The following is a 19,223-nucleotide window of genomic DNA, read 5'->3' as shown; positions in this document are numbered from 1 at the left end:
TTTTTTCTTGGTTTGTGTGAGTATTTGCCACAAATAGATTTTTATCTAATGACTCTTAAGCTATAACACATGGGCAGATATTTAACCACTGTTAAGTAGGTTTTAGATGTAGTAAATAAGATATTTGATAGGTAAATACAATTGATAGGTAAAATAGTTTTCCTTAAATCCTCTAAAATAAATGTCCATCTATCAATACAATGAAATTCTAGATATCCCAAAGTGAGGATTATATGTACTTTCAGTTTCATTCAGGAAATACTTATTGAATGTCTGTTACATTTCAAACACTGTTCTCAGTAACTGTTGTCATTCAGGGAAACCTGAAATCTGAAATTTGCTTAGATGTTATTATTTCGTAGTATATTTATAGTAAACTAGTCTTCCTTATAATGTTTATAGTTTGGTTCAGTTCAGTTCAGTCACTCACTCTGACTCTTTGCGACCCCATGGACTGGAGCTTGGTGATGCCATCCAGTCATCTCATCTTCTGTCATACCCTTCTCCCTGTCTTCAATCTTTCCCAGCATCAGGGTCTTTTCAAATGAGTCAGCTTTTTGCATCAGGTGGCCAAAGTATTGGAGTTTCAGCTTCAACATCAGTCCTTCCAATTACTATTCAGGACTGATTTCCTTTAGGACGGACTGGTTAGATCTCCTTGCAGTCCAAGACACTCTCGAGTCTTCTCCAACACCACAGTTCAGAAGCATCAATTCTGCACTCAGTTTTCTTTATAGTCCAACTCTCACATCCATACATGACTACTGGAAAAACCATAGCCTTGACTAGACGGACCTTTGTTAGCAAAGTAATGTTTCTGCTTTTTAATATGCTGTCTGGGTTGGTCATAACTTTTCTTCCAAGGAGCCAGCATCTTTTAATTTCATGGCAGCAGTCACCATCTGCAGCGATTTTGGACCCCAAGAAAATAAAGTCTGACTGTTTGCACTGTTTCCCGATCTATTTGCCATGAAGCGATGGGACTGGATGCCATGATCTTCGTTTTCTGAATGTTGAGCTTTTCACTCTCCTCTTTTTCACTTTCATCAAGGCTTTTTAGTTCCTGTTCACTTTCTGCCATAAGGGTGGTGTCATCTGCATATCTCAGGTTATTGTTATTTTTCCTGGCATTCTTGATTCCAGCTTGTGCTTCATCCAGTCCAGCATTTCTCATGATGTACTCTGCATATAAATTAAATAAGCAGGGTGACAATATACAGCCTTGACGTACTCCTTTTTTAATTTGGAACCAGTCTGTTGTTCCATGTCCAGTTCTAACTGTTGCTTCCTGACCTGCATACGGATTTCTCAAGAGGCAGGTCAGGTGGTCTGGGATTCCCATCTCTTCAAGAATTTTCCACAGTTTATGTGATCCACACAGTCAAAGGCTTTGGCATAGTCAATAAAGCAGAAGTAGATGTTTTTTTGGAACTCTTCTTGCTTTTTCGATGATCTAGCAGATGTTGGCAATTTGATTTCTGGTTCCTCTGCCTTTTCTAAAACCAGCTTGAACATCTGGAAGTTCACAGTTCACATATAGTTGAAGCCTGGCTTGGAGAATTTTGAGCATTACTAGCGTGTGAGATGAGTGCAAATTGTGCGGTAGATTGAGCATTCTTTGGCATCGCCTTTCTTTGGGATTGGAATGAAAACACCTTTTCCAGTCCTATGGCCACTGTTGCGTTTTCCAAATTTGTTGGCATATTGAGTGCAGCACTTTCAGAGAATCATCTTTTAGGATTTGAAATAGCTCCACTGGAATTCCATCACCTCCACTAGCTTTGTTTGTAGTGATGCTTTCTAAGGCCCACTTGACCACATTCCAGGATGTCTGGCTCTAGGTGAGTGATCACACCATTGTGATTATCTAGGTTGTGAAGATCTTTTTTTTACAATTCTTCTGTGTATTCTTGCCACCTCTTCTTAATATCTCCTGCTTCTGTTAGGTCCATATCATTTCTGTCCTTTATCGAGCACATCTTTGCATGAAATGTTCCCTTGGTATCTCTAATTTTCTTGAAGAGATCTCCAGTCCTTCCTATTCTAGTGTTTTCCTCTATGTCTTTGCATTGATCATTGAGGAAGGCTTTCTTATCTCTCCTTGCTATTTGGAACTCTGCATTCAAATGGGTGTATGTTTCCTTTTCTCCTTTGCCTTTTGCTTTTCTTCTTTTCACAGTTATTTGTAAGGCCTTCTCAGCCAGCCATTTTGCTTTTTTGCATTTCTTTTTCTTGGGGATGGTCTTGATCCCTGTCTCCTGTATGGTAGACTCCAGAAATAACTTCCCCAAGTCTTCATCTTCCCAAGGTAAATATCTCACTTTGGCCTAATTTCACAAGTTTGGTCCCCGTATTTCACTTGTTCTGACCAGAGCTTTTCCTGTCTAGTTCTTTCTTAATATGCAGTGATCAGATGGCACATAATGTCCAGATTTTGTACAAGGACAAGAGGACATCTTTGCTTCAGTTGCTCATCTAAAATCACATTTCTTCATTCACAGACACCAAACAGCCTTGATGAACAGGCTTCCCTGGTGGACATATACACAGAAGTGCCTTCAAAGTGGGGAGAAACACCAGTGATTCTTGGCTGAATACAGTGAAGTGTGCAGCCGAGTGCCATACAGGAGCACAGCCCTTTAGGCTTTTAGGGGAGGGAAGAGAGACTGGTGAGGGCAGAGTAATCTAGATACTTGTAGACCTTAACCCATTCCATCCATCCATGGTTTGCTTTTCCAGCATGCTGCTGCTCTTCTTTTTCAGAGGTTGCATGGTATCTGTAAATTGGGTAGCTTGTCCTTGTACAAAGTGCTGTTTAAAATAGCACTGTTTAAGGTTTCCCACCCAGGTAAGTCTCTAATCCATATTCTCTTTTCTGTGGCTGGCTGGGTTCTCTGAACAAAACTGAACAGGGTCACTGAAGTCCTAGTCCTAGATCAGAAATGCTCATATTTTTCCAGGCTTATTATACTATAGCTGGCGTTCACTTCAGTGAGAGACATGCTTCATAGTATACCTAGATTTTGATGAGATTGTTTTTACACAAGTGAAGCTAATATTGCCATGAAGTTGTTTCCTGGTGTAGAATTAATAAAAGCATTTCATAAACATGTCAGAAATGAAATAAGTCATTTATAAATCTTGAAAAGTTATTCCATTTTTTGTAAAAAAAATAGCAGTGTTTTCTTTTTAAAAAATAACTTCATCCCTCTAGTCCAGACCAAGTCATCATACTGGGCAAGCTTTATTCTCCCATTGTGAGCATTTTATCAGCAGGAACTGTTTTATTCTTTGAATCTTCCAGGACCCTTCACATAGTAGGCATTCAGTAAATGTTTGATGAATTTGATGTTTGTTTCACTATATTACACTTAAGCTGATGATAACTTTACCCCCAACTTAAGATAGTAAAACTTTTAAGACAAAAGTTAAAATAAGAGTATAAAGAACAATCCTGATTGAACAATTAATGTTGTACCATATTTGTACTCTGTTATATGCATTTTTTTAATGAATTGTTTTTAAAAAGTCTGACACTTCACTCCTAAATACATCAGTCTACCGAACATGGGAGTTTCATTTCTGTATTTAACATAAAGTTCTGGACAATAGGATCTTCTTGATCAACTAGCTTGGCTTATATATATAATGTATACTTTTATTTTTGGCTGTACTGGGTCTTTGTTGCTGCACGGGGGCTTTTCTCTGGTTGCGGCAAGTGGGGGCTACTCTGGTTGCTGTTCTTGGGCTTTTCATTGCAGTGGCTTCTTGTGTGAAGCACAGGCTCCAGGGTGCTCAAGGCTTCAGTAGTTGAGGCTCCTGGGCTCTGGAGCACGGGTCCGATAGCCTGTGTGTTGCACAGGCTTAGCTACTCCGAGGCATGTGGGATCCTCCTGGACCAGGGATTAAACCCGTGTCTGTTGTACTGGCAGGTGGATTCTTTACCAAGCCACCAGGGAAGCCCTTGGCTTTTTAACAAAGTGAGTTCCCCTGGTGGCACAAATAAAAGACAAATGAGGCTGAGAAAAAGATGCTCCCATGGACTTAGGTGCATATACATCATAAATGCTACATAAAAGAAATGAATGGGGAGTAATAGGGGTTCGCGGTTGAGGATTGTAAATTTCAGTAGCTAAGTTAGGCAAGGTGATGGAATGAGCTATATGGCTATTTGGGGGTAGGTTTCTGGAGGCAGAACCAGTACAAAAACCCTGAGATGGGAGTGCTCCCCGCAGTCTCAGGAGTGGCAAGGAGACAGCTGAGGCTGTGTGGAGAGAGCAGGATGTGAGATCAGAGGTAGTGAAGGACTTGGCATTTATTCTAAAGTAGGAGTAATCAGAGTTCTGAGCAGATGCCAGCAGGATCTGATTTGTGCTTAAAAGAATCACTCTTGGCTGTCTGTTCTGAAAAGGGGGCAGGAATGGAAACATGGAAAGCAATCAGGAGGCTACTGAAATTACAATAAACTTAAGTGAGAAAAGCTGTTGGTGTAGCAGTAAAGAGGGTCAGAATCTGGTTGTACAGGTGCCATGGAGAGGCCCATAAATAACACCCTCCCTATCCAAGTATGGAGCTGAGGGTTGGATGCAGGAGTCAGGTCGATGGAGATCAAAGTAACTCCTACTAATAGAACTGGAGAGTGTGGCTTCAGAGCTGATGCCAGGCCAGCTCACTTGATACTCCACCTCTGAACTAGACTCACTGCTTTCCTGGCTGGGCTGACTACAGGCTACTCCCCACCCAGGGCTGAGAACCACCCAGAACAGATTACTGGGAGAGTCCACAGAAATGGAACTAGTGGGGTTGGGACCATGGTGTCTAGTTCTTCTCTAAAATAATCTCAGAGAATCATTCTTCCTCCAAAAGGTGGAGAGAGAGAGGCAGAATTACTAATGGAAGCCCACTAAACATGAGAAATGGGGAATAGGTGTTCCTCCCACCACCATCTTTTAACTATATTTCCATGCCAAAACAATCTCTTATAGTCTCTTAAGCTTTGTAGGTGTGCATGTGTGTGTAAATGTTCAAATAGAGAAAATAGTATAATGACTCCCCATTGCCCCCTTAACCAGCTAAAACAATCCTGAAATTACACACAAACCCCAATTAACTCATGCTGCTGCTGCTAAGTCGCTTCAGTCGTGTCCGACTCTGTGTGACCCCATAGACGGCAGCCCATCAGGCTCCCCCGTCCCTGGAATTCTCCAGGCAAGAACACTGGAGTGGGTTGCCATTTCCTTCTCCAATGCATGAAAGTGAAAAGTGAAAGTGAAGTCATTCAGTCGTGTCCGACTCTTAGCAACCCCATGGACTGCAGCCTACCAGGCTCCTCCACCCATGGGATTTTCCAGGCAAGAGTACTGGAGTGGGCTGCCATTGCCTTCTCCAAATTAACTCATGACAACACAACAAATATTTTCGTTCTTGGTTTATTCTGAAAAAAAATTTAAGTTTTTGTGGATGTTAGTACACATCAACAGTGTAAGAACTGCTGATGACATGGCTAAAATTTGATAAACTACTAAAGATAATCAAAAGAATAGTTAAAATTACAAGTTCAGATGGTGGCTTTTAATTTAGTAAGCTACTGTGTACTTAGGTGAAAACCAAATTAACACTGGAATTGCATTACAAATTTGAAATTGTAACAAAGCAAATAGGTTTTATGATGAATTAAAATATTAATATCAATAAAAACAAAATTCCCACTCCAATTAGGTATCAAAACATTTGGTCTGCAAGTGGAACTTACAAAAATCATTTAGAATTAACTCAATAACTGAGTAGTAAACGTAATTTCATAGAGTTAGCTGACAATTGTATAGTAGTTTGAAAAAAGCTCTTCTCCTTGTTCAATGTCCCTGAGTGCAACAAGAATGACACATCGTAGTGGACTGAAAACGAAAAGAAACATAGGCAAAAGTTAGGAGTGTTAACAGATACAAGCTCATATTTTTAATACCATCAAGATGGATTTTATTGATAATTTTATTCAGATTCCTTACTATCATCTTAATTTATGTATTTGATTTCCATAAGGAAATAGCTTTCAACCCTGATGGAGGCATTTTAGAGTATATTTATTCTGCATCATTTAAAAAGCCCACAAATCAATAAGTTTATACAACTGACTACTTCTTTGAAAATGTTTCTATGTTCCAGTCCTCAAAACTGGTATCATAAAAAGCATTTTAAAATGATATTATAGTTCAACACTTCAAAAAAAATTAATTTGTATCTTTGTATTCTGCAAAGCTGGAAATGTTACTTAACATTTACTGGAATTTAAAAAAATACCTTTTATGGACACAATAAGACATATGCATGCCTTCAATGTTCCTACTCTTCTAACTTTTCCTGTAGTTGCTGAACAGTAATAACATTATGCCCCAGAATATCAGGTTAAAAAAACTTCATTGTTAAAACACACACACATACATATAGAGACATAAAAGTTATCAAGTTTTAAGTACAGGGAATTGTCTAAGTTTTAAATATCATTCATTTTCAAAGGGCAATTTAATAGGACCTGTATAAAATAAAGTTTGCTAGCAACTGGCAGCTAAGTGAAATGATATGAAGGTAATGTCTTCCTACAGTATTGTTAATTTTTTAAAAACTCTTAAATATACAATTACTTATATTTAAAAATTGTTACTTGAGTCTTCTCAGTAGACTTTCCACTTAATGCACAAAAAATAAATGTTACATTAAAAATACACATATTCTTGGGCTTCCCTAGTGGCTCAGTGATGAAGAATCCACCTGCCAAGGCACGGGACGGGTTCGATACCTGATCCGGGAAGATCCCACATGCTGCAGGACAACTAAGCCCATGCACCTCAACTACTGAGCCAGAGCTCTAGAGTCAAAAGCCACAACTTCTAAGCCCACACGCCACAGCTACTGAAGCCTGTGTGCCTAGAGCCAGTGCTCTGCAGCGAGAGAAACCACTGCAATGAGAAGCCTGTGCACCGCAGCTGGAGAGCAGACCCTGCTCCCTGCACCTAGAGAAAGCCTGTGTGCAGCAAAGCAGATGCAGTGCAGCCATAAATAAATATTTATTCTTATCACTTCTATGTGGAATCTAAAAAATACAACATACTAGTGAATATAACAAAAAAAGAGCAGACTCACAGATCCAGAGAACAGACTAGTGCTTGCTTACCAGTGGGTGGGAGGGGAAATACAAGGGTAGGAGAGTAAGAGGTACAAACTTCTGGGTATGAGACAGGCTACAAGGATGCAGTTACAACATGGGGAATGTAACCAATATTTTGTAATGACTGTAAATGGAAAATAACCTACATTAACACATTTATGATGAACATAAAAACCTAAGTTATAATTTTTCACTTAACCCCCAAACTCTCTACTTTTTCTTAGAAAAAAAATATATATTTTAAGGTACAGCATAAGACAGAAGATAGGAAAAACTATTCGAGAAGAACTAACCTTTGTTTGTCATAGCTGTAGGCAATGTTTGGAAGATACTGCTTCAGTTCTATAGGGAAAGCTGCAGGCACATCAAATTCCTGATAACAGACATTAGCTGCTCTGTCTAAGAACAAGTAGAAAACTTTTTAGAAACAGAACCATTTTATCAGGTCATGGAAAACAGTACTGAATTATGGCACTTGATGTATAGTTTTCTAAATTATCAGAAAATGCTCAAATTAATAATCACTATTATGTTCCAGGCACTGCAAGATTTTATATATATACATATATTTACAAGTTTTATTATTTACTTTTTGAAGATTAGGAAACAGAGGCTCAGAGAGAATAATGGTTACGTAGAAGAGTCAGGCTTCAAGTTCATGTCTAACACCAAAGTCTGTGTTAAATGTAGTCAGATGATCAAGCTTATAGGAAAATAAAGCCCTAGATAGAAGATTGGTAACTCACAAACTTAGTAACAGAACCAGTGTAGTGATTAATCTATAAGGCTATGTTGAGGAACTGACAAAATAATCTCTAAGTTAACTAGTAAAAAATAACTAAAAGAATAGTGATCAAAAGGGCAGTTATCAATTGCCTTATTTATTGCAAAATCAGAATAAAAACAGTTAAAAAATTCCAATTAACGTATATCATTATCTCCCCAAATTCTCTGGTTGATATCAGCCATTATAAAATTTACTTCAGGGCTGAGATATTAAACTTAACTGCCTCTGGCACTCAGTCATATGGCAAAGGAGGAACATTACCACTGCTGTATTTTTATCTCACAGCCCCAGGGTGCCAACTTACCATTTGAACAATTGTTCACATACTGTCCTATAGCCAATGGATTATGAATTTCTGATGTTAGCCATGTACTATCACTCATTTTTAAAGGGCCAAGTTGATCCCTCCCATTGCAAGATCTGAAACAGGTGAAAGCATTAGCTAAGAAACTGTTCCTCTGTGCCTTAAAATTCAATTAACCCTCAGTGAAATTTTTCTTAAAAACTGTTTTTGTTGTTTTAAACTTTTAAATTTTGTATTAGGGTATAGCTGACAAACAAACAATGTTGTCATAGTTTCATGTGAGCAGAGTAGGGACTCAATCATACATATACATGTACCCATTTTCCCCCAGACTCCCCTCCCATCCAGGCTGCCACATAACATTGAGCAAAGTTTCATGTGCTATACAGTGCTGGCTATCCATTTTAAAAATAGCAGTGTGTACCTGTCCATCCCAAACTCCCTAATTATTTCGTCCCCCCATTCTTATCCTCCCCTACCCGCCAGCAACCATAAACTCGTTCTTGAAGTCTGTGTTAAAAAAAACTTATCAATTGGGCAATTAACTAAAAAGATTTTGGGGGGGGGGTCAGTTTTCTAAATGGATTTTTTCAGAAGAGTTTAAGGTTCACAGCAAAACTGAGGAAAAGGTACAGATGTTTCTTAAGTACCCCCCATTCCCATACATGCACAGCCTCCCCAGTTTTCACCATCCCCAACCGGAGTGGTACGTTTGCTACAACTGATAAACCTACACTGACACATCATAATCACCCCAGAGTCTACAGTTTGCCTTACAGCTCACTCTTGGTGTACATTTTATGGGTTTGGATACATGTATAATGAGAGGGATTCATCATTAGGGTATCATAGAATATTTTCACTGCCTTAAAAATTCTCCATGCTCCACCTTTTGACCTCTCCTCACCTCCCCAGACTTTAGCACGTGCCAATCAGTTTACAGTCTCCATAGTTTTGCTTTTTCCAGAATGTCATATAGTTGGACTTTATATATTATGCAGCCTTTTCCAAATTGGCTTCTTTCACTTAGTAACATGCCTTTAAGTTTCCTCCATGCCTTGTTCTGGCTTGCTAAATAGATTTTTATTTAAAGTACAAATGCCAGTGGTCAGAGTCATTGTGGTATGGTTCTGTCTCCTACAATTAAATTTGAACGTGGCACCAACTTACCTGTACACGACTTTTGATATTCCTTTGTCATTTCCATCAATGAGTACCCCATCTAGGCATCTAAAAATAAATGGATTTCCAATGGACTGGAAAAAGATTGGCTCGTACTTCTGATATACTGTACCTAATATATAAGACAAACACATATTATAGCAACCTATAAAAATCATAACCATCATGATAAAGGACCTTTCTCTGGAACATAAACATAACATGGAAGAATTTGCTTTAATTTCTAATGTTTCTTTTTCTAATGTTTCCATTCTCCAATCTAGACTATCACATTCTCTTTGGCTACTTCCCTCATTAAAAAGTGCCCAATAGCAGAAGGAACACAGAACCAACTTGTCCACACAGTCAAATAAAATATGACTATTTTAGTTAACAAAAATGTGAACACCACATTTTAGGCGCAGTTTCAAAGTTGTGTTTTTGCTTTTATTTTTTAAAGCAGAGGTCTATTTGACATCTATTAAAGAGACTTTTAAGAAATGTATTTTGTTATTAATCAATTAGTGTAGATATATATGGGAATAGATGAGGCTGGCATTCAGGTTGTTTTTCCTTTCATTTGCAATGGAGGAAAGGAGAAAATATTTACAGGGTGCTTCCTATGCTGCAGGCATGTTGAAAGTGAAGTTGGTCAGTCTTGTCCGACTCTTTGCCACCCCATGGACGGTAGCCTACCAGGCTCCTCCATACATGGGATTTTTCAGGCAAGTGTACTTGAGTGGGCTGCCATTTCCTTCTCCAGGGATCTTCCCAACCCAGGAATTGAACCTGGGTCTCCTGCATTACAGACAGACACTTTACAGTCTGAGCCACCGGGGAAGCCCTGTTAATCTATTTATTAAATTTATTTTAGTATTTATTTGTTCCTGGCTTGTTCTGTTTAGTCTTCATGGAGTTAGGATAGTTGTGAAGGAGGAAACTGAGATGCTCCTATTTAGGGACATAGAATTAGAAGATAATAGAATGACTTCTTAAAAAACAGGTCTATCTGACAAACATTCACACATACTTTCTACTGCACCAAATAACAGTTTTAACAAATAATATATTCTACTGAGCATTCCAGTTAATGATCTTTTGCAAAGAAACTGCTTTATTTTTCAAGTTTAGAAATGGCAGGAAGATCTTTATTCAGTGATTTATAGATTTAATCTTTATGTTTTAATCCACATCATTTTTTACCTTTAATTATTATCTAACCCAAAGTGACTTATTCTCTAGTAATTTCTAAGTAATCAGTCTTATCAAAGTAGGCCATACTATACTCGCCTAAATTTAAATATTGATTAGAAAAATTTCCTTAAAAGAAAAATGCATTTATCTCAAAATGCTCCCGGATACTTTCTAATACATGAGATAATTTACAAACAGTTAATTTCCAACTCAAGATGTAAAAGTCCATGGAAATCATATTTGTACGGAAGGAATACAGATGCAGACATAGAAAATGGATTTGTAGATATGGCAGGGGAAGGAGAGGGCGGGACAAACTTAAGAGAATAGCAGTGAAACATATATTACCATATGTAAAATAGGTAGCTAGTGGAAAGTTGCTGTATAACACAGGGAGCTCAACCTGGTACTCTGTGACAACCTAGAGGGGTGGGGTGGGGGTGGTGGGAGGGAGGCTCAAGAGGGAGGGGACAGTTATACCTATGGCTGATTCAGGCTGTTGTATGGCAGAAACCAACAGAACACTGTAAAGCAATTATCTGCCAATTAAAAAAAAATCTGTGGAAATCAGTTTCCAATACAACCCCTTACTCTAAGGCTTATAGGTTAAGTATTTTGTTGAACTTATATTTATCTGTATATAAGAAATTCTTGGTCAAGTACTAATTATGTCATTACCGGGATACATAGATACAACCGCGCCTTTCCGTACCAATCCTTTAGTAACGAAGACACCTTTTCCAGCAGAAATCAATGAGCTAGGTGCTCGGGCAACACTGAAACCCAATGTCTTATAAAGAATTTCTTCTGGTGTAAAGGTATTTTGCTGCTGATGTCTGTATTCAAGCTGTTTCACCCTTGGATGCTGAACTGACAGTAGGTCTTGATATTTTGATTTAACAGGTTCTGGAAGCACAGTCAAGATATCTGATTGTTTACTGAAATCATTTACGAATAGAGCCTGGAAAACTTTCAGTAATGTTCCTAGGACATCTTCATCTGAGATAACTTTGTCTTTGGATTCTTCTGGAACATATCGGAGGGTCCTGAAAATGGGAAAAGTTTCTATTCACTACCCTTCAACTGATAAAAGCCAGACTGTCTTGATGTCTTCAGGGTTACTGGCCTTTATGAAGATAATTCTCATGTGTTTGAAGGGCATAAAACTAAGAAGTTCGGAAAAGGGGGTTCAGTTCTAGTTACCTGACTCCCAACAATATTTACACAGGTCAATAACAGCTAATACTTATAAAAGGCCCCTTCCATACCAAATTCTATTGGGTCCTTACTTTCATTATCCCATTTTTGCAGACAAGGAAACTCAAGCTTAGAGATGTTAAGGGAACTTGCCCAACGCCCTAAAGCTGGTAAACGGCAGAACAAGCAGCAGAAAACAGGCTGGTTCCCAGTACACCTAAAGCCATTATGTCCTCAAATTGCAGTGGCCCTTTTTACATGCGTGTAGCTTCAAAGACACATTTAACATTATATATGTCGTCAGTCTCGCTCTGCGGCTGCTGCAATGGCAACCCACTCCAGTACTCTTGCCTGGAAAATCCCATGGATGGAGGAGCCTGGTAGGCTGCAGTCCATAGGGTCGCTAAGAGTCGGACACGACTGAGCGACTTCACTTTCACGCACTGGAGAAGGAAATGGCAACCCACTCCAGTGTTCTTGCCTGGAGAATCCCAGGGACGGGGGAGCCTGGTGGGCTGCTGTCTATGGGGCCGACTGAAGCGACTTAGCTAGCAGCAGCAGCAGCAGCTTCAAAGACACATTTAACATTATATATGTCCTCAGTCTCTCTCAGGAGTACTTTAATGATCACTTTTTAAGTATTATTTTACTTCTTGTTTTACTTACAAGGAACCAATTTCCACCTCAGTTTGATAGTTAACGATGCATCTGAATTTACGTTTCTGTAGTACGAAACTGGGAGAGCTCTTTGGCTATTCACCAGCCTTCAACCGAGCTTAGTCTGCCTATTTAAGTGAGCATCATGTTAACTTCTTCCAAGAAGGCAATTTACTAAAGCCAGTATTAACACTGATCCTAAGGCCATCTACTCAGCTAGATCGCCTTCTTTAGGCGCTGAATCCGTATTCTAAAACCAATACTCCGACTTGCTTTTAGTGGCTTTCTGCTCGTTGATATACATCAACTACTCCAAGCTGTTACCCTCACAGCCGAGCTGCGTGCGTTGTCTTCTCCGTACAAACTACAGAGCTGTAAAAATAAAGCACGGTTTGGCTTTTCTAAGACACTTCAAGCTCCTAACTTTGCCTTGATAGAAAGAAGGCCACGCACCTTCACGCCGTGCAAGTTATTTCCCTTTTTCAAAAGTTCCTATTTTTTGCCAACACACAAGCACCCAACCTCGGCAGACAGTTAAACTTAAAACTCTAGCCAACGCCCGCGGGCAACAAGGCCTGAAGACCTCGCAGCGCCGGGAACGATGGGAAATATGCCTTAGGCCCCGCCCACCTAAAAGCCCCGTGCTGTCTTCGGGCCCCCAGCCGGCCTGACTCAGCCAGCCTTCGCCTCGCCCACCTGGGGCCTTGCCCACTCCGAGCCCCGCCCACTCAGGTCCCGCCCGCCTCTGGCCCGTAGGCCGTCTTAGGCTCCGCCTGCTTGAGGCTCCACTCGCCTAAGGCTCCGCCCACCTCGGTCCGCTAGAGTAAGTCCCTGCGGCCGCGATGGCGGCGCTGGAAGGTAGGAAAACGGCCTGGGTCGAGCCGCCTCGCCCTCTCACCTCGGGTTGTGATTTAGGTTCAGCGCGATCCAGGGTACGAAGCGGTACCTGTAACGGCGCCATCGCTGCCAGAGGCCCCGCATCAGGCGGCCCGGCATGGCTTTACGGTGGCGCCTGGACGAGGACGGCGCGGGAGGCCCGCTTTACGGTGGCGTTCTCGGGCCCGCCCCGACAGAGGAGGAGCGGAGGCCGCGCCGTCCCGCCCCTTCGTGGTCTCAGCCCTCTTCGCTCCGCTTGGCTGTCCTGGTACCTCTTGGCTCCAGTTGCCGCTTCTCCGTGCCTCCGCTTTATTGATGCCAGCTCGCTGAAACAGAGGTTCGTAGAGCTGTAGGAGGGCCCATTATTTCCTTTTCCTTTCTCCATTCGCTCGTGTATTTTCACACACGAGACTAACTCAGTCATCTTCAGATCAGCAGATGTTCATTAAGGAATAGATACATTGCCATTTCCTCAGAGTGGAAATTCTGCTTTCCAGTTCTTTGCCTGAGAGTGAGGGTGAATCCTAACCCAAAAGTCTAAATCGAACTCGTCAGATCTAGTGAAATTTCAGGGAGATTCAAGTAGCCTTAGGACTAACTTGTTCTATTCCAAATAGTAAGAAAAAGAAAAAAAAAAATACGTCGAAGTTTCTATTTCATCCTATGATAATTGGCAAACTCCAGAAGCTCTGCTATCAGGTGTTGTGTTTGGTAAATTGACATCCTCCAGAGGTAACCTGATTTGCTGCTACTGCTGCTCTTAAGTCTCTTCAGTTGTGTCCGACTTTGTGCGACCCCATAGACCGCCTCCCACCAGGCTCCCCCGTCCCTCGGATTCTCCAGGCAAGAACACTTGAATGGGTTGCTATTTCCTTCTCCAATGCATGAAAGTGAAAAGTGAAAGGGAAGTTACTCAGTCGTGTCTGACTCTTAGCCACCCCATGGACTGCAGCCCACCAGGCTCCTCCGTCCATGGGATTCTCCAGGCAAGAGTACTGGAGTGGGGTGCCATTGCCTTCTTCGAACTTGATTTGCTAAATGGAGACAATTCAGTTCCAGGATGTGTAACAAATGACATTCAGAGAGTAACTTTAAGGTCTCCAGACTTAAAAGGAACCAAAAAGGACTAGTTGACTTCTTACCTATAGTGATATACTTATCTTGAAAAGCAAAAAAGCAGTTTTTATATATATTTCCAGTGCTTTAAAATTTATCATAGGTTTAATCATGTAGGTACAAAGGACCATTTTGCACAGACCTTATTTATTTATTTTGAATTACAGTTGACATACAACATTATATTAGTTTCAAGTATGCAACATAATGATGTGATATTTATATGTATCGCCACCATAATGTAGTTAATATCTGTCACCATATATAGAAAATTTTCTTCCTGTCATGAGAACTTTTAAGATGTACTCTTACTGACTTTGCAATGTGCAGTACAGTTTTATTACCTGTCATCTCCATGCTGTACATTACATCCCCATGACTTACTAAAAGAAAGTTTCTACCTTTTCACCAGCTTCATGGATTTTGTCCACCCCTGACAACAACCAGTCTGTTCTGTTTCTATGAGCTTGTGTTTTTGTGGTTTTTTTTTCTGTTCTTTTTTATTTTTGATTCCACATATAGGTTAGAATATATGCTAATTGTCTGTCTCTGTTTTATCTCACTTAATAATGCCTTAGGGTTCATCCAGTTGTTGCAAATGACAAAGTTTCATGTTTCTCTTATGGCTGAGTAGTAGTCATTGTATGTGTGTGTGTATTTATCTTCTTTATCCATTCATCTATTGATGGGCACTTAGGTGGTTTCAGTAATAATGCTGCAGTGATTGTGGTGCAGATAGCTTTTCGAGATTATGATTTGGTTTCCTTTGGAAACAACCAGAAGTGGAATTGTTGGATCATATGGTAGTTCTAATTTTAATTTTTTTGAGGAATAACCATACTGTTTTCCATAGTGACTGCATGGATTTACATTCTCACAAACAGTGCACGAGGGTTTGCCTTTCTCTACATCCTTCAGTTCAGATCAGTTCAGTTCAGTCGCTCAGTCGTGTCCGACTCTTTGCAACGCCATGAATCGCAGCACACCAGGCCTCCCTGTCCATCACCATCTCCCGGAGTTCACTCAAACTTACCAACACTTGTTTTTGGCTGTCTTTTTTATAATAGCCATTCTGACAGATGCAAGGTGATATCTCATTGTGATTTTGATTTGTACTTCTCTGATTACTTAGTGTTGTTAGCATCTTTGCTTGTACCTGTTAGCTATTTAGATATCTTCTTTGGAAAATTGTTCAGATCTTTAGCCCGTTTTAAAAATCAGGTTGTTTTGCTGCTTTGATTTGTATGAGTTGGAGAATTCCATGGACTATAGAGACCATGGGGTCACAAAGAGTGGGACATGACTGAGTGACTTTCACTTCACTTTATATATTTTGGGCAGTACCCCCCTTATCAGATTTGTGGTTTGCAGATCTTTTTTCCCACTCAAAAGCTTGCTTTTTCACTTTGCTGATGGTTTTCTTTGCTGTACAGAAGCTTTTTAGTTTGGTGTAGTTGCACTTATTTTTTAGTTTTGCTTTTGTTGCCTTTTCTTTTGATGTCAAATCCAAAAAATCATTGGTAAGAATGAGCTTAGTGCCTGTGTTTTCTTTGAGGAGTTTTATGATTTCAGGTCTTATACATTCACGTGTTTAATCTATTTTGAGTTAATTTTTGTGTATACTGTAAATTGGTAGTCTAGTTTAATTCTTTTTCATGTGGCTATCTAGTTTACCCAAGATCGTTTATAGAAGATACTGTCCTTTCTCCATAGTGTATTCTTCTCTCCTTTCTTGTCAATTTATTGTTGTAAATTTATTTATGTGCATGGCTTTATTTCTGGGCTCTCTGTCATGTTCTTTTGATCTGTGTGTCTATTTTTATGCCAGTGTCATTCTGTTTTAATTCCTATAGCTTTGTAATATTTGATAACAGGCAGCATGCTGCCTCCTGCTTTGCTCTTCTTCAATACTACTTTGGTCGTTTGGGATTTTTTGTGGTTCTATACAAGTTTAAGGATTGTTCTGTTTCTGTGAGAAATGCCTTTGAGAAGTTGATTGCATTGATAGGGATTGCGCTGAATCTGTAGATTGCTTTGGGTGATATGGGCATTTTAACAATATTAATACTTCTAATCCATGAGCATGAAATATCTTTCCATCTATTTGTGTTTTCTTCAGTTTATTTCTTTAATGTCTTGTAGTTTTTACTGTTGGTCTTTTGCCTCCTTGGTTAAATTTATTCCTAAGTATTTTTTTTTTGGATGCATTTGTAAATGTGGTTGTTTTTTAATTTGTCTTTCTCCTAGTTCTTTATTAGTGTATAGAGATGCAACAGATTTTTGCATGTTGAAATTGTTCCGCACAAGTTTACTGAATTTGTTAGTTTAACAGTTTTTTGGTGGAGTCTTTAGAGTTTCTAATATTTTGTATATTCAGTTTCTTTTATTTATTAAAGATATATTTTGTCTCCCCTTAGTTTGTAAAAGTATACTTCATTGTTCTGTCTGTTTCTAAGGTTTCACCTTTAATATTTACTGTAGTTTTCTGGTAGGTATAATTTATAGAGTTTAAAAAGTTCTCTTCTGTTTTTGATTTGTCAAGAATTTTTGTCTTAAGTTTTAAATGAATGGTGAATATCAAATACTTTTCTTTGCTATTTATTGAGATGATCACATAATTTTTCTCTGTTCTCCCGTTACTGTAGTAAATTGTAATATTGTTGTTGTTTAGTCAGTCAGTCATGTCCCGTTCTTTGCATTCCATGGACTGTAGCTCTCCAGGTTCCTCTGTCCATGGGATTTCCCAGGCAAGAATACTGGAGTGGGTTTACATTTCCTTCTCCAGGGATCTTTCCCACCCAGGGATCAAACTCAGATCTCCTGCATTACAGGCAGATTCTTTACTGCTGTGCCACTGGGGAAGCCACATTGTCAAATGTTGCACGGTCCTTGGATTCCTGAGATGACACTACTCAGTTGTGAGTGACACTTTTGTCACACTCTGTCATTTAAATTATTTATTTATTTATTTGTTTATGAATTTTTGGCTGTGCTGGGTCTTTATTGCTACACGCAGGCTTTCTGTAGTTGCAGAGAGCAGGGGCTCCTCTTCCCTGGAGTATGCAGGCTTCTCGTTGTGGGGGCTTCTCTTGTGGCGCACAGGTTCTAGGCACTTGGGCTGCAGTGGTTGCAGCACGAGGGCTCAGGAGTTGTGGCTCACAGGTTCTAGAAGGCAGGCTCAGTAGTTACGGTGCATGGGCTTAGTTGCTTTGCAGCAGGTGGAATCTTTCCTAACCAGGAGTGAAATGCAGGTGGATTCTTTCTTCAGTTTCATGGCTTGTTTGTAGTTTTATTTCAGATTTTGGTATTAGGCTTATGCTGACCTCCTGAAATTAGTTCAGAAGTGTTCCTGTCTCCTCTACTTTCTACCAAAAAAAAAAAAAAATTAACTATAAGATTGGTGTTCTTCCTTTATTGAATGTTAATAGAATTCACCACTGAAACCATGGGCTTCTAGTTTTCTTTGATAACGAATTGAGTTTCTTTTAAAGATTGTAGGGCTATTCAGAATTTCTCTTTCATCTTGTCGTAAGTTTGATAAGTTACATTTTTCACGGAATTTGTTCATTTCTTCTAAGTAGTCAAATTTGGTAGTATAAAGTTGTCCATAAATATAATCTTACTGTCTTTTTAATGTCTATATGATCTGTAGTGATAAATTCATTCGTAATTTTGGTGATTTGTGTTTTCTTTTTTCCTTCATCATTGTAACTGGAAGTTTATGGATCTTTTCAAAGAAACAGCTTCTGATTTTATTAATTTTCTCTGTTATTTGTCTATTTTCTATTTTGTTCATTTTATTATTTTATATATCCTACTCACTTTGGGTTTATTTTGCCCTTTTTCCAACTTCTTGAGGTAGAACTTTAGCATCAGTGTTTTTAGACCTTTTTTCTTTTCTAATATATGCATCTAAAGTTAAAAATTTCCTTCCAAGCATTATGTTAGCTGATTCCTGGGAATTTTGATACATTGTATTGTCATTAGCATTCAGTATAAAATACTTTTAAAATTTCCCTTGTGATTTCTTTTTTGATTCATGATTTAGGAGTGTTTTTAATTTCTAAATATTTGGGATTTCCCTAGATATGTTACTGTAATTGGTTCTTAATTTTTTTGTCATTAGAGAATAAGTATGTTTTCAGTTCTTTTAAATTTATTAACTTTTCTTATATCCCAGGGTATGCTCTCTCTTGGTGAACATACCAAATGCTATTGAAAAGAGTATATACTTTATAGCTTTTTGGTTTAAAATTCTATAAATATTAGGTCATAGTGGCTGGTAGTGTCCTTTAGATCATCCGTGTCTTTAATGATTTACATAAAATTTTAAATACAGATAAATGAGAAACAACAGACTGCCAGACAATTTTCTAATATAAAATATATGACAATCAAAAGATTACTATTGGTAGGCATGGAGATGTACTGTTGTCCAAAATTGCCCTCTTCTCTCTGATTCTTTACCCCTGCTTCCTATTGTTTTCAGTCTCTTGAAATACTCTACCCAGTTAAAGATATGTGTGCTGTATTTTTTTCATTTAAAGCCCATTTATGCTGTTAATCACAAAAAGGCCTTGTAGGAAACATAAAGTTTATTATTAATATCCTACAAATCCACAAATACTGCATGTGTCCCTAAATGGATTCTAACTTCCAGAATTAGTTCAGAATGAGATTTCAACAGATAATCCATTGAGCACCTGCTGCATCTGAAGCTCTAGTGTAGGAGACAGATACTAAACACATAGATAATATCAGACAGTGAT

The 19,223-nt window shown here is 39.0% G+C and overlaps 1 protein-coding gene across 2 annotated transcripts; it reads right to left on the bottom strand.

The window, feature by feature from the left end:
- Positions 1-5,422: 5,422 nt before the first annotated feature.
- Positions 5,423-13,618, bottom strand: SETD9 (SET domain containing 9). Of its 2 annotated transcripts, XM_040262552.1 has the most exons (6): positions 13,361-13,618; positions 11,287-11,654; positions 9,424-9,547; positions 8,254-8,369; positions 7,456-7,561; positions 5,423-5,894 (listed from the first exon to the last, which is right to left on the bottom strand). In XM_040262552.1, the coding sequence occupies exons 1-6, from the start codon at positions 13,456-13,458 to the stop codon at positions 5,807-5,809; spliced, it is 900 nt and encodes a 299-aa protein (XP_040118486.1). In that variant the 5' UTR covers positions 13,459-13,618; the 3' UTR covers positions 5,423-5,806. The 2 variants fall into 2 exon arrangements, 1 of the variants encoding a protein (XP_040118486.1); XR_005724810.1 differs by lacking the exon at positions 11,287-11,654 and having other exon boundaries at positions 13,361-13,600.
- Between the last annotated feature and the right edge of the window lie 5,605 nt (positions 13,619-19,223).

Source organism: Oryx dammah, unplaced genomic scaffold (assembly GCF_014754425.2).
Source record: "Oryx dammah isolate SB20612 unplaced genomic scaffold, SCBI_Odam_1.1 HiC_scaffold_20, whole genome shotgun sequence".
In the NCBI taxonomy this organism is placed as follows: domain Eukaryota; kingdom Metazoa; phylum Chordata; class Mammalia; order Artiodactyla; family Bovidae; genus Oryx; species Oryx dammah.
This window is presented reverse-complemented; position numbering and strand designations above follow the sequence as displayed.